We start from the raw sequence: 16,289 nt of genomic DNA on the forward strand, positions 1-16,289 counted from the left end.
TACCCTTTATACCGTGGGGTAGAGGAGAGAGAAGAATCCGCCCCCAAATCTTCTTGAAAATCAAAGCGTTTCCTGAGTTGATTGATGTGTGACAGTTTAGCAACCCCTATGATTACGCATGAGAGAGAAAAACTCTTCCGTTTTGCACGCCTTCCCATCAAGCGCCGTTTTGAATGCCAAAATGTTTAGACTTTCGGCTGAGTCAGCAACTTATCCTTTTAAAGTTAGTTGTCTTCATAGGTAAAAGTACACACGTGTAGTATTAGCCATAACATCCCGTTTAGCATTAAATCCCGTTGCCAAAAAAATAGCTTGTAATGAACAAAACCAGATTTTTGGAAAATCAAAAAGATTTTCGTGCATAGAGTGTCAAAGATAAAGAAATAAAGCAACACATATGTGGGAATTTGTGATGTCAATAAAGACACGAGACAGTGGATCCCGGGCACGAATCTCTTCCTTCAAAGTCAATAGAGACTTTAAAGTGTTAGTGTGGTTTCCCGTTGAATTACGATCAATCACTTGTTAAGAAGTATTGAAAGGCATCTTTTAATAAGGCTGATAAGGGTGGCTTTCGCTTCAGTTCAGAGTTCCTAATCTTGACATAAGAGAGAAACCGAATGAAGTACTTGTGAGACCAATGTAATCTACTGAACAAGTAGGTTTGGATAATATTTAAGTGACATGTTGGGAATACTTGGTGTGAAATTTCAAGAAAAATTAAAGTTGGATTCTAAGGGAAGAAATGTTATGGTATGTAACAATTTCATAAGAATCACACAAAAAGAAAAATTAGAGATTGCTTGGTACAACCACTTGAGTGAAATCGTTAATTCATGAGTGAGAACTAGAGCAAATATAATTGTTCATCGTCAATGCATAGTAGGTATTGAATTGTGGGTTTCACTTAGCACATAGTGACACGAAGCTAAGATCACAAACACAGAGATTGTGTAACCATAAACCTCAGTGGTGATTTCTGAGAGTCTCAAGGGTTACTTGTATGAAGCGAATATGATGGAGAAAAATATTTGAGGTGGTATAAAGAAACAAAAGTACCTCTGCTATAAAAATAGTGACCAAACAGAAAACTCTTAACTCATATGAGAAAAGATTAAGGTAGCTCATGATTAGAATAAATATTGCAGCCTGATTGGGAAGACAATGTTTGTCTATACCAAGTCAGTAAGGCTTTATTCAGAATCGGTTGAGGCTTTGGACGACATGCAGCAGCATGCTTCTAGGGACACTTAACTAGTAGAAAGTGTGAGAATGATATATGTCCTATCGTTAATCTATAAACTATTAATATAAACAAAAGAAGAGACAAAAAGAAAAAGAAAATATTTTTGGAACTTTTGATATTTTTGTAAAGAGAAAAACAAAACAAACCAAACAACAAAAAATTGTGAACCGAACCCGAAATAGACCGAACGCTCGGTTCATTTCGGTTCCTAAAAAAATGTTTTTGGAATTTTTGGAAAAACTATTGTACAAAAGGGTACAACCAAAAATATCACCTTGTTTAGATAAGAGAAAAAATGCAATGGGACCGAACCCGAAATAGACCGAGCGTTCGGTTCATTTCGGTTCCCATGTGAACCGAGCCCGAAATAGACTGAGCGTTCGGTTCATTTCGCTTCCAACATTTAGCTCTGAGAATGTATTTTTGGTACTGACTCCGATTCCATCATACCTAGGCCTTGTAGAATTTTATTAAAACTTGCTTCAGGAAGGGCTTTGGTGAAGATGTCAGCCAGTTGATCAGTGGTTCGAACAAAGTGAATCTCTACGTTTCCGTCTTCCACATGATCCTTAATAAAGTGATACCGCAATGCAATATGTTTGGTCTTGGAGTGTTGCACCGGGTTATGACAGATTCTTATTGCACTTTCAGAGTCGCAATATAGAGGGATCTTTTTCATATTGATTCCATAGTCCTGAAGTTGGCTTTGGATCCAAATCACTTGAGATGTGCAGGAGGCAGCTGCAATGTACTCTGCTTCGGCTGTAGACAGAGAAACACACGTTTGTTTCTTAGATTTCCAGCTCACCAACTTCCCGTCGAGGAATTGACAGCCTCCTGTAGTGCTTTTCCGATCTAGACCACATCCTTCAAGGTCTGCATCTGAGTAGGCTTGAACAAAGAAACCTGAGTTTGAGGGATACCAGAGACCGAGAGAGGTGGTTCGCTTCAAATACCAGAGTATATTCTTCACTGCCAACATGTGTGGTTCACGCGGATTTGCTTGAAACCTGGCACAATAGCAAACTGAAAACATTATATCAGGCCTACTAGCTATGAGGTACATCAGGGAACCAATCATTTGGCGATATAGCGTTATGTCAACTGCCGGTTTTCCAAAGATGGTGTGAGCTTGGTACCGAACGCCATAGGGACTTTAACATTTGAATCTCCCATCATGCCGAATTTAGCAAGAAGAGTCTTGGTATATGCTTCCTGGTTTATAAAGATGCCTTCGGGTCCCTGTCTAATATTTAAACCAAGGAAAAAGTTAATCGGACCCATTGAGCTCATTTCAAATTTAGTCTCCATCAACTTTCTGAATTCAGCTATTAGGCTAGGATTCGTTGAGCCAAAGATGATATCATCGACATAGATCTGAACTATCATAAGATGGTTACCTTCTTTTTTACGAAAGAAGGTTGGGTCAACCGAACCTTGTTTGAATTTAGACATCTTTAAAAACTTAGTTAGTGTTTCATACCATGCTCTAGGTGCTTGTTTCAGACCATAAACAGCTTTATCCAAGATGTAGCAGTGATCCGGATGCTTTTCATTCACGAAGCCAAGAGGTTGCTCCACATACATAGTTTCTTCAAGTTCCCCATTCAGAAAAGCGCACTTCACCTCCATCTGGTAGACCTCGAAATTCTTGTGTGCAGCATAGGCAATAAATATTCGAACGGATTCCAGCCTTGCTACCGGAGCGAATGTTTCTTCGTAATCGATTCCTTCTTCCTGGCAGTAACCTTTCACCACTAGCCGAGCCTTATTTCGAATCACATTACCCTCCTTGTCCATTTTGTTTCTGAACACCCATTTGAGACCTACGACTGAAGCATCTTTCGGTGTTGGAATGAGACGCCAAACCTTATTTCTTTCAAACTCATTGAGTTCATCTTGCATTGCCTAGACCCAATCTGAATGATCAAGGGCAATATTGACGGTCTTCGGCTCAATTTTGGACACAAAAGAATTAAACATGCAGAACTCTACTTTGGAGAATAAAGCAGTTTGTTTCGCCTTTAGTTGTGAACGAGTTAGAACTTTCTCTGATGCGTCACCCACTATTTGAGATACAGGATGATCTCTGGTCCATTTGGTGAGAGGAGGATAGTTTGGATCATAGGATGGATCCAATTCAGCATTTACCATTTCTTCCAACTCTGATTGAATGTCATCGTCATAGAGCATATCGGAATTCTCCCCCTCGACAGATGATGAGCCAAGAAATCTTTCTTCAACAGGGCTTTCGGGTTGATCCAGACTTTCGGTTGTTACTGGACTTTCGGGTGTTACTGGACTTTCGGGTGCAGAGGGGCTTTCGGGTGCGTCAAAAGTTGGATTCTCCCCCTGAATATGTGAGTCCTGCTCATTTGAAGAGGATAGATTCTCCCCCTCGACCGAAGTACCGCTCTGGGGAGGTTCTATTCGAACTGGTTCTTCCGCTCCCATTCGTTTGGCTGAATCTTTGACGATCTTCTTAAGGTGATCAATCTTGTTGTCTGCTGCCTTGGCTTCAGAGTGAGCTTCTTTCTCAGGTTCATCAAATAGATCCATGAACTGGTCAAAGAGATTGGCAATAGAGGCTGTGACTTGACCTGTTTGAGAGAAAATCTCTCCTATTGCTTCTTCAATGGACTTCAACTTCTTAACGTAATTGTCATCGAACGTCACATAATAGGTTTCTTCAATTCTTTTAGAACGCTTATTGAAAACCCTGTATGCCTTTGAAGTAAGAGAATATCCCATAAAGATACCTTCATCAGCTTTGACATCAAACTTGTTGCGATGTTCTTTGGAGTTGAAGATGAAGCACCTGGAACCGAACACGTGGAAGAATTTGACATTTGGCTTCTTGTTGTTGATTATCTCATAAGGAGTGAGAGAGAAACGCTTGTTGAGATAAGACCTATTCTGAGTAAAACACGTTGCAGCAATGGCATCAGCCCAGAAATATAAAGGAAGAGAAGAAAAGCTTAGCATGGTTCGGGCCACCTCACACAAGGATCGGTTTCGCCTTTCGACAATTCCATTCTGTTAAGGTGTATAAGGGGCTGAGAAGTTGTGACTGGTCCCTTTTTCTACTAAGAAGTCTTCGAATTCTTTGTTCTTGAATTCCAGTCCATTGTCGCTTCTAATATTTCGAACGACTTTCCTCAGTTGCACTTCGACCTGCTTGATAAAGATCTTCAGTTTGGGAGTCGCCTCAGATTTGTGCTTTAGAAAAAATACCCAAGTAAATCGTGAGAAGTCATCAACAATAACAAGAATGTACTTGTTACCACCAATGCTCTCGATTGATGATGGACCACATAAGTCGATGTGAAGCAACTCAAGTGGTTCAACAACTTTCGTGTTTATGATCAATGGGTGACTTTGGCGACTTTGTTTCCCCATTTCGCATGCATCGCACAAGTGTTCACGATCGAACTTGAGCAATGGAAGACCCCGAACATGCCCGTCGGTGACAAGCTTGTTGATGTCTTTAAAGTTGAGATGTGAAAGCCTTCGATGCCACAACCAACTTTCGTCTGAGTGAGCTTTGGATAAAAGATATATTGTTGGATTCCCTTTGATTGGTCTGAGATTCAGAGGAAACATTTCACCTTTTCGATCTGATTTGAGAATGACTTTGTTGGATTTCTTCTCTATAATTTCTGAACCTTCGTCATCGAACGAGACTTTGAGACCGGTTCCACCCACCAGTTGAGACACACTGATAAGGTTATGCTGCAACCCCTCTACATACGCCACCTTTCTGATTGTAAAATCTCCATTTGTTATCATCCCATAACCCTTTATCGTTCCATAAGAGTTGTTACCGAACTTGACATTGCCACCATTTTGAAGAGACCGAAACTCCCTTAGCTCTTCCTTCCTTCCTGTCATGTGACGCGAGCAGCCACTGTCTATGTACCATTCTTCGTCAAACTGCTCGTCACTTATAACCTGCAAAAATTAAGCAGATTTAGGAACCCAAAGTTTCTTGGGTCCACGTGAGCCTTTTAGAGAAACAGGAATAGTAAGAGAAACATCAACAAGATATGTTCGTTTAATTAAGGTTGTTTCATCTTTTCTTTTAATAGTAAACACTTTGATTTTATTAGAATTAGATGCAGATGTTTTGGATTTAGGTTCTGGTGTTTGGACTTTAGCCTGCTTTCGGTCTTCATTAGCTGAGGAAATTTTCCTTTTTCCTTTCAAATCCTTTGATGATGTTGAATTTGGAGTAGGACCAGAATTAGGCTTAGAGGAAGATTGAGAAAGAGAAGAATTAGAAGAAAAGAAATTAGAATGAGAATTTTTCCTGACTTGAGGTTCGGAATGACCCTTTCGGTTGTGGTCATTTGAGGGACCGAACCTGGACTTTCGGTTGCTGATTGATGATGAACCGAAGCTTGATTTTCGGGTGTTGTAGGTTGATGGCCCGAAACTGGGTCTTTTATTGTAAAAGCTTGACGGGCTGAAATCTGGTCTTTGCCTGTTGTTGTTTGGTGGACCGAAACTAGCTCTTTGGTTGTTGTTGCTTTCGGGACCGAACCCATCCTTTCGGTTTTGTTCTTCCTGTGGCCCGAAAGTCTTCCTCTGGTTCTTTTGAATCGGTGATTCGAAGTTCCTTTTACTCCTGTTTTCTTCTCCTTTTGACATAGAATGTTTGTCAAAGAGAATGTAGTGAGGATTTTGGGAGCGCCAAACTGCTTTCGCTCTGAGAGATATTTTTTGTATCTCAAGTTTCTCTACTGCTTTTGATTTTTCACCTGTTTCGTTTGTCTGTGGATATTTGCCTTTTTTTCGGCTTCTTAGCAACGGGTTCACTCTTCATGGAAGATTTTTCGCTAGTTGAGGTGACTTCTTCCACTGGAATCTCTTTTGTGCCACTGGAACTTGGTACGTCAAAATTGGTAGGCTTATTCAGAGGTTCGGGCACATATCTTCCTTTGGCCTTCCATGATGTTCGCTCCGACAAACCGACTGTTTCATCTGCGTTGTCTATTGGTGCAGACCAGAAAAACTCATCACAGCCATCTGCATTATCTTCATTCACTATGGCAGTGAGTTCGGCTGTCTGATGTTCGGTTACTCCCGTGGCCTTATAAACCTGATTGGGAGTTGTTCTGACCTTTTGAAACACAACAGCCTTTTCTTTAAGGATTGGGGACTTAGGTTTGGACAAACGAGCGAATTCCACAAAATTTTCAGAAATCAGATTTTTGTGGTTTTCAGGTTCGCTCCTAATGAACTCGGACCAGCCTTTTGTGATTTTTGTGGTTTTCAGGTTCGCTCCTAATGAACTCGGCTGTCATCGTCTTCATTAAGTTCAGATGCATTTTCAACATCAATTTTATTTTCTAAACTCAATTTGGTACTCAATGAGTCAAATTTTTGTATGGTTTCGGCCCTGAGTTTCAACTTATCATTTTCATCCAAAAGATTTTTAAGCATGTCCTTATGGTCTTTGGACTTTATAAAAGATTCAATTTTGTCCAGACCATACATTTAAGTAGGATTGACATCATCAGAAGATACAACACTTTCACAGTTGTATGCTTCGGCATCGATTTCATCCTCCTTAAACTCAAGGAAGGGTAAAATCATGCGATGTATCTTCTGTCCTATTTCACAGTTTAAATGCAGCTGAGTAATGTTAGCATAAAGCCTTTTGGAAATTAAACAAAAAACATTCCTCTGTTTTAATAATTTGAGATTGTCTCTTTGCAAATAAATGTTCTCATCCCTAGACTTAACCGGCTCCAACTTTTTCTGCTCTATCCATATCCTTTGCTCCTCACTCTTGGATGACACCCTGCTTATTTGGTTAGTTAGATTAGAATTCATGACCCGTGTTTGAGTTAAACAACTATCTAAATTCGAAATTCTTGAATTCAAGTTATTTAATTCCTTTTCATATGATTTTTGTGGAATTTTTAATGAAATAAAAATAGATTGTACCTTCTTGATCAGTTCATCCAGCTCACTGATCTGCACACTGAGAGGTTTCGCTGTAAAGCACAAGTCCTCTCACTCCTTAGCCTCTCCGTTTCCACCATCAGTGTTGTATCCCCTCATCTGAGATACATCAGTCACCATCAGACATCTTCCATCAGCTTCACCACTCTTTGCTACATAAGCCTTTCCATGCGAAGGCTTTCTCACTTCATCATCTTCCGAGTCAGTCGACCACACCTGCACGCCACCAAACTCATCATCATCTACCGAACCCTGCACAATAAGAGCATTCATAGAGGGATTAGTGGTAGCTTTCTTCCTCTTTATTTCTTCCAGTCTTTTCATAAGACTTGCTTCTTCATCTTTCTCTGCCATCTTCTTCAACACGCAATCTTTTGCGTAGTGATTTTTCCCACCACAGTAAAAGCAACTGACACCAGAGTCAGCTTCACCCTTCGCTTCCTTCTTCGATTCTTCAATTTTCGGCTCCTCTTTCACTTTCTCATAACTGTAGCTTCCCTGCCAATTTCGGTTCTTGTTGGTATGGAACTTCTTCTTAATGAACCTTCTGGGATTTGATACCATCATAGCATAGTCTTCAGCCGTTAAATCGTAATCTCCTAGATTCAAATCTTCTTCTTCTTCTGCATTCTTACCTTTGGACAAGAGCGCCAAAGACCCCAAGCTTGAAACCACACTTTTCTCTTGCAACACAATCTTTTCTTGGGATTTCGGAATCCCCACCAGTTTTGCCAAGGAATATTATTTAAACTGCTCATGCACTTTAACCGTCGACACAACAGCCCTCCATTCGGGTCTCAAACCATTTAAGAATGTGACCTTCTGTTCGATAAGCTTTCTTTCAATGTCATGCTTGATCATCTTGCTGAGAAGATGATTGAACCGGTCAAATGTTTGTGTAACAACCTCATCCGGCATCTGTTTGAATTCTCCAAATTCAGAGAGAAGTAGGGTCTGAATCGAATGCTCTAGATCTTCATCTGTGGAGTACAGCTCTCGCAGCCGATCCCAAATTTCTTTTGCTGTACTGCAAGAACTAACTAATCGAAACGTGTCGGACTAAAGAGTGAATCGAATTAGTTTTAATGCCTTAATGTTGCATTGGAACTTCTCCTTTTCATCCTGAGTGACGTCTTTCACATCTTTTAACAGATCATTATACTCCTTTTGAGTTTTAATAATCTTGGACGTGCTTGAATGAGCGAAAGGGCAGAAGTGATAGCTTCCCATATCAGATACCCGTTATCTTCAGATCCAATAACGTAATCTTCAAAGTGGTGCGTCCATACTTCATAGTCTTGAGTATAGAGAATTGGAATCTTGGTGGTTGATCCGATGCTGTTTGAGATGTTGATGGGATTGGATTGAGAATCGTCCATGCTTGATCGTGTAAGCTGTTATAAGATCAGACTTTGTAATACATAATATTAGGGCAAGATGAATAATTAATGAGATACGTCAATTATGGAGTGACGGCTCAATAAATATCAATGAATGCGGAATAAACCCTAATCGCTTCTTTCACAGAAGAGATGTGTATGAATTACAGTCTCCTGCTCTGATACCAATTGATGAGTTGAAAAACTCTTTGATTGTTTGGATCTTCAAACAGGTTAATCAGAAAAATACTAACAGAAAAATCAAACACAAGAATGAATCAAAATATGTCGAATGATTCAATAGATTCAAGCCTCAGCAGAGCTCGATAAAGAACTTCCGATGTAGAGGCTATTAGGGTTACAAACAATAAATATAATATCTATGAATGATCGACTTCCAATCTTACGTACTAAGATGCATGCAAGCATCTATATATACTAAACCCTAGAACATAAAATCACGGATGGACAGGCCCAATCCGGATACAAAATTGGACTAAAGAACGAGCCCAAGACGCAACACCTAACGGACCCTACAGTTAAGTTCTTTAAGATCAATGAAAATGGTATTGTGTTGTACTGATTATGTTTTAAAGTGATGTATAAGCAACATATTGACCAAAACAAGTAGCAATGATGCATCATAAAAAGAAAACATTCCATAAATTAGTACCAAACTATTACATGGCAATGAGGATTAGTTGTTACAAATTAGTTGATTCAAAAGTGCCAACATATTGGCCAAAACAAGTAGAAAAATACTAGCCCTATTACAAAGTATTCATAAAGAATGTACCAAAATATTAGCCCTATTACAAGTAGCAACATTACGCAATCCATTCATATTAAAAGTAACAAAATACTATCCCTATTACAAACCATCAAGTCGTTGCCTTCCCTTTCCCTTTTCCTTTGACTTTTGATTGTTCACCACCCCCACGAACAATTAGTCTTTGCCCTTTGCAGGTTCTTGCATTGTGACCAGCATTGTTACAGGTTACTTATCTATGGGCTCTTAATGTTGTGTTTCCTCTAACATAGACCTCCTTTTCCACAGTTGATATTGTTCAATTCTTATTTGGTCTTCTTATTGGAACACAATGTTTTGGAGGCAACAAAGTTATTGGTATAGATGTCTTCTCCCACATGGACCTTCCATTGATTGGACTAACTTTAAAAGAGTACATCTCTTTCAACTTGATAACCAGTAACATGGATGCACAAATGATTTTGGGATACCCACATCCTTGTTATTCCTCCCCATGTCCCAAATAGCAGCCACACCATGTTTGCATGGTATTCCTATTAATTCCCGTCTTTTGCACGTGCAACTTTGTTGACCTATATCCACAATACATTGATCTTGACAAGGTCCAGCAACTTGATATTTTCCATCACCATAAAATGTTGCAATATACTGTTTTGTCTCACTCTTTATCTTATCCAAAAAATTTGTAGCTGTAGGAGTCAAAGGAACTAAAACTTTCTGAATTTCCTTGTCAACTTTAACAATCTTCTCCATAGTATACTCTCTAATGAACGCAATGCAATTAATGACTAGTGCATCACGACCTTCTTCTAGCTTGCTATTAAAAGTTTCACACAGATTATTAGACAGAGCATCTCAATGTTCTCTCCCTGAACATAAAAAATTTGTATGTCATTATTCAATATACCTTCTTCTAAAATTATTAAGTAGAGATCAAAGATCAATATACCTATAAAGTGGGAGTGATCCATTGCTTGGTTTTTCCATTGCTTGGTGAAACTGTTGTACATTAGAGGTCGGGGAACATTCCCAAAAAAGATCTTTAAACTCCTTTCCCCTCCAGATCTTTTTCATGTTGTCATGTATGTGACGAAGACAATATCGATGCTCTACACATGGAAATAGCGTTGCAATCGCAAGCAAAAAAAAACCCTAGCAACAATAACATGTTTGTATGTTAGTAAACCTAAATCAAAACCAAAAAACTATAAAACTATTTTGAATAGTTCAAATACATTTTGCCTAACACCCATAAACATGAAATTGGAATTAGTTTCCAAACCTAAGTCATCACCCAAATTACTTAAAAACCAAGTCCAAGAATTCAATGTTTCTGATTCAACCACAGTGTAGGCTAAAGGATATATCTCATTATTACCATCCAATTCCTTTTATTACAAACATAAATTACCAAAAAAAACATTGGTTAGTTAACACCACTTTCAATAAAGAGCAGATAATACAAAAATAAATAAGAAGATCTTACCACGGCAGACAAGATTTTTCCTGGATATGGACCTTTCATGAAGGCTCCATCAAGTCCAAGAGTCTGTTATTCCTGCTACAAACCCCTCTTCAAAGCTCCAATGCAATCATAGATACGTTTAAATGTTCTTATCTCAACAGTTGGATTCTCTTCACTTTCAACATCAATATTAACTGTAGTATTTGGGTTACGTACGTGCCTGTACCTCTAAAATGTAATCCCTCAACAACCTATATTGGCTGGTATAATCTCCTTGAACATGCTTTAAAGCTTCTGGTTTTTCCCTAAGAAATTTCATATGTGAAATGTCCATATGGTACTCACGTTGGAGTTGCTCTCGTAAATCCCTAATAGGAATCTTTGGGTTTGTTTCAATAACTTTTACTATATTCTCTAAAAGGAACTTGTAGTCTCATGCTTTGATTTTCCTTATTTGTAGACATCGATGCTCTTTTATGTATGTCTTAACCATCCGGTCTATGTCACGCTTCCACTTACTACAGTAGATAACCCACGAGTATTTCTCTTCTTCATTAGTAGCAAGATTTGGTATAGTGCCCTTACACACAAACCTAACCATATTCTTATCATTTTTCTCTAATTGTATTTCCCTTCTTATCCTTATGGAATGTAGTTTCACTTATGTCTTAAAGACCTTAGATGAACTAAAAGTTTCAAAAATGTAGAAAGGCTCACTAACTAAAGTTGCATCATTTTCATAAGCCCTCTTTATGACTCTAATAGTTTTCCTTCGCTTACCATCATTTTCCTCATCTGATGAAGACCCAGACAACAAAACCTTTGTGTTGATCACATCCAAGTCACCTTCTTGTGTATCTTCAGGCACATTACTTTTAGAAGAACCTCCAACCCATTCTACATCCTTGTCAATGTTCATATGGAAATCTTTCATGTCCACATCAACATCGTGTATGAGATTGTCCTCTTCAATAAAAAAGCACTATCTTGACTATCACTATCATCATCAAACTCATCACTGCCACTGCCATTTTTGTGTCTACTACCATCATCATCATCCTCATTCTCTAAATTCATTTCAAAATAGGGAATCTACAAAAAAAAAGTCCCAAACTTTTGGGAAAAGTTTCAATAAAGTCCTAAAAGTTTTTTTGAACAGAAAAGTCCCGATTATTTAACATTTTTCCCAAACTAAAAAAAGTCTTTTTTTATATTTGAATAGCAAATGACAGAATGTGTGATTTTCTCAAAATAATGGGACTTTTCTGTAAAAAAAATAAGACTTTTTTTGAAACTTTTACCAAAAGTTTGGTAAACTTTTCTGTAGATTTCCCTTTCAAAATCAACATGGTTGACCATAGATGGTTCTTTATCTAAGTGACTATCATTCTCAACTTTTTTTGGTCTGGAACACTCTCATGCTCAACTTGGGTTAGGTATGGAACACTCTCATGCTCAATTGGAGAGTCATGCCACTCCAAGAACAACCTTTTGGAGCAAGCTGGTGGCTCTTTAATTTCAACAATTCTAACCTTACTATGGTTGGGGGGACATATAATAAGTATGTAAATTTGTTTTCCTATGCTCAATATATACGTCTATTAGATTATGGTTACCAACATACTTACCCAGATGGTGAAAATCCTGATCACAACCCAAAGCAAATAACCCAAAATCCAAATCGCCAAATGGTCTCAGAAAATGATAGTAGAGTAGACTCTGGTCTGAATCAATATGCCCAAGTTCCTCTATCATCTTGTCAATGTCATAAATGGAAAAGGTGTTAATGTCTAGTAAATCAACGTATTTTTGCTTGCCTTTGATTTACCTTCTTCTAGGGAGCTGTGTAAACCGTCCATCATGGTGTAATCAGATAAAGAATATCGTCGGATGTTCGAATGTAGATTGAGGGGAAGATCTATCAGTCACATAATTTTCTGTTTAAGTTACTCACAGATTGAGAGAGTGAACACATGAGCAATGTCAATCTCGTCCATGGTAGCACGTATCCTCCAAGGCGCCATCGTCGTCTTCAAATGTAGGGTTCTCTCGATTAAGGGTTTTCAAAGGTTTTGTCTGTGAATGTTTGTGTCCAATCACGCTGATAAGCTATATATTCGTCTTTTATTTCTTGGCGGTAGAACGTTGGAAATGGTAAATGACTATTATACCTCCAACGTGCAAGGCACGTGGGGTGTCTAATGGAAACAATTGACGGATTGTTAAAATAGGGACTAAGCGCGTTACATAATTAAAATATAAGGACAGCCTGAGTTAGAAAAATAAGTTAGGGACCAAGCGTATAATTTATACTAAACCACAGGGACCATTTGCGTAATTTTCTCTAAAAAATAGTTTACTAAAAGAGAGCACATGGCGACGTAAATATATGTTCATTATTTTAGTTAGTATAGATACTACAAATGTATGTTGATCATCTTATGTTTAAACGCATTTAATTAGTTAAATTTAGGGAAAATAACTTAACAACATAATCATTTTTATCGTTTTATTCATATTAGTTAACTTCTTTATTTTTGTATATATTTGACTATTTAACTTGTTATATGTGTTCACATGTTGTCATAGTCACCGGCTATAGCATGTGAATGGTAATATTTGAACAAATTAACAAGTTAAATGGTTAAATGTGTACAAAAAAAAATTGTCTAAATGTGAACAAAACGAAAAGTTAATTACCCTGATAAGTCATTTTCCTCCACTTTTAGTTTTAATAGCGATTTTATTTTTCATATTTGTTTGTATTATTTTTCTCAAATGTTATTTTTAAAATATCCATAATTTCCTAAATATTAATTAAATATTGATCAATTTTAAACATAACTTTTTAATTAATAAATATATCTTTGATTTGTAAACTATTTTATATAGCCTCTTATAATTTTTTCTTTTGTTTTTAGATATATACAATATTTTTAAAGTAAATAGTATCTAACAATAAAATTAAATAAATTAAATGTGTAACAATAAGTATGGAGGGTCTTTTACAAAAAAAATAAAAAGAAAATATTACATAGCAAATAAAAAAACAAAAAAAATCTATATAATGTAAATGTTTTAAAATTATTCCAACTTTTTAATACTTTTTAATTAGAAGTATATAAACTTTTAATTTTTTTAACACAACATTTTAAACTAGTATTTAATGAAAGTATTTTAAAATGTTATAAAAAAATATTAAATTGTCATACAAAATCTGTGAAACACTTTAAAAATATTGTTAAATAAATTTTAGAAATAAATGTATGAAAGTTATAAAAAAAATTATATGACAATGTAAAAAAACAAGTCAAAAACATGTAAGAAATTTTAAAACATTTATAAAATATTTGGTTTAAAAGCACTTGTATTAAATTTATATGAAAGTCTAAAAAAAGTTTAGAAAAAAATATAAGCAAAGTTTAAAACATTGTATTAGAAAAACTTATAGGTAAAAATATCATAAAAATGTTGTAAGAAATTTGTAAAAAAAATATTCACATTTAAACAACTTTTTTCTTTTATACACATTTTACCGTTTAACTTGTTAAGTGTGTTTACATATTATTATTATCATCTACTATAGGAAGTGACAATGGTAATATGTGAACACATTTAACAAGTTAAACGGTCAAATTTGTATAAAAAATGAAGTTACCTAAACGTGAACAAGATGAAAAAGTAATTACTCTCGCAACTTGCAAATCATTTCCCTTAAATTTATATATTAAACTAGGCGAATGTCCGCACAAATATATTGATTTGATATATTAATTCGTATACTAAATTGATATATTAATTCGTATACTAAATTGATATAATATATGTTTTTTTTAAATAAAGCAATAACGTTGTTGCTAAATTTGATATATTAATTTGTATACTAAATTGATATAATATATTGATTATTTTGAATTATAAGATAATATATACATCTATTATAACCGCATAATCTCAATCGTTTGAATGACTTCTACATGCAAGTTAGACATGAATAAAATTAAATATATTATATGGTTTAATGTTATTTATAGTTGTTGTTATTGTTAATTAATTTTTTAAAGGTAATAATATAATCATTTATATATAGTTATCTTTAACTATTGTTATTATAAGTTATTTTAAGCTATTCATTTGAAAACTTTTAACAATTATAAAAATATCTTTAGGAAATATTTTAGTTAAATTGAGATTATAATTTAGTTTTTGCATTTATCACTACAATTTATCACTTTTAACTATTTATAAAATATTCTTTGGTTTTTTAAAGTAGAACTAAAATTTATATTTAAGTTGACATCATAATGTTATATTTAAATTAACATTTTATGTATTTTGTCCAAACTGTTCAAAACTTGTAGCGTTAAACTGATAATGATTTATATACAACAATATATTAAATCTAATAAATTAAGGATAATATGTCAAAAGTTAAAGAGATAACTTTATAAGTAGAAGTAAATATATTATTTTCATTATTAGAAAGACACTACAATTAATCACTTTTAATTATTTACAAAATATTCTTTCGATTGTTTAAGCTAAACTAAAATTTATATTTAAGTTGACCATGTAATGTTATATTCAAATTAATAATTTAAATATTTTATACAAATTGTTCCAAAATTGTATCTTTAAAATGATAATGGTTTACATCCAACAATATATTAAAACTAATAAATTACGTATAATATGTTAAAAGTTAAAAAAACATAACTTTATAAGTAGAAGTAAATATATTATTTTAATATTGAAATTTAGTTTATATATTATTATAATTTAGGTTTGATATTTATTTAACCTTATTAACCAACTTATAATTATTATTATAATGAAATTGAAAAGTCATGGGAGTTTCAAATGAATGTGGTGAAAGGAAAAATGCATGGCAGTTTCAAATGGATGTGGTGCGCGTTGCGCAGAATACAACAATATATTTCAAATTTTTACAAATATATGTTTTTCAAATATATCAATGACATTGTTATTAGCTTTTATATAATAAATCTTATAATAGGTTGGTATAAAAATTGTCTGTTTTGAATTATATAATAATTTAGATATCTTTTAAAATTATATAATCCTAAGTGTCTTAATGACGTCTACCTGCAGGTTACTTATGAATAAAATTAAATATAATATATGATTTAATGATATTTATAGTTGTTGTTATGATTAATTAATTTTAAAAATTTTATTTGCTTAAGAGTTTTATTTCTGTCATTGTAATTATTTAAAACACCAAACATTGTTTTTTTAAGACTACAATATAATTCATGTATATAATTTTACTTTTAACTATTATTGTTGTAAGTTATTTAAAATAACGTTTTTTGAAACTCTTAATTATTTTAATTTGGTTTCAGAAATTTAACTTTTTTAAAATTTATTTGATGAATATTGTTAGTTTCTATGATTGTAGTTATTTAAAACAAAAAAAACATTATTTTTGTTTTAAAT

General features: G+C 34.8%; 1 protein-coding gene across 1 annotated transcript; it reads right to left on the bottom strand.

The window, feature by feature from the left end:
- Window positions 1–9,787: 9,787 nt before the first annotated feature.
- LOC145050372 (uncharacterized) lies at window positions 9,788–11,763 on the bottom strand. Its single transcript, XM_078998634.1, has 4 exons — window positions 11,506–11,763; window positions 10,600–10,752; window positions 10,314–10,516; window positions 9,788–10,181 (listed from the first exon to the last, which is right to left on the bottom strand). The coding sequence occupies exons 1-4, from the start codon at window positions 11,761–11,763 to the stop codon at window positions 9,788–9,790; spliced, it is 1,008 nt and encodes a 335-aa protein (XP_078854760.1).
- Between the last annotated feature and the right edge of the window lie 4,526 nt (window positions 11,764–16,289).

This window comes from Lactuca serriola, chromosome 5 (genome assembly GCF_051521515.1).
Source record: "Lactuca serriola cultivar US96UC23 chromosome 5, Lser_US96UC23_V15, whole genome shotgun sequence".
Taxonomy (NCBI): Eukaryota; Viridiplantae; Streptophyta; class Magnoliopsida; order Asterales; family Asteraceae; genus Lactuca; species Lactuca serriola.

Excerpts from the sequence above, each read along its gene's own strand:
- LOC145050372 (XM_078998634.1), bottom strand. The coding sequence starts at position 11,763 with ATGAAAGATTTCCATATGAACATTGACAAGGATGTAGAATGGGTTGGA. Across the intron at positions 10,753-11,505 it reads AAACTTTTAGTTCATCTAAG|GAATTGGATGGTAATAATGA; the intron begins GTCTTTAAGACA and ends TTGTAATAAAAG. Across the intron at positions 10,182-10,313 it reads GGATCACTCCCACTTTATAG|CAAGCTAGAAGAAGGTCGTG; the intron begins GTATATTGATCT and ends AACTTTTAATAG.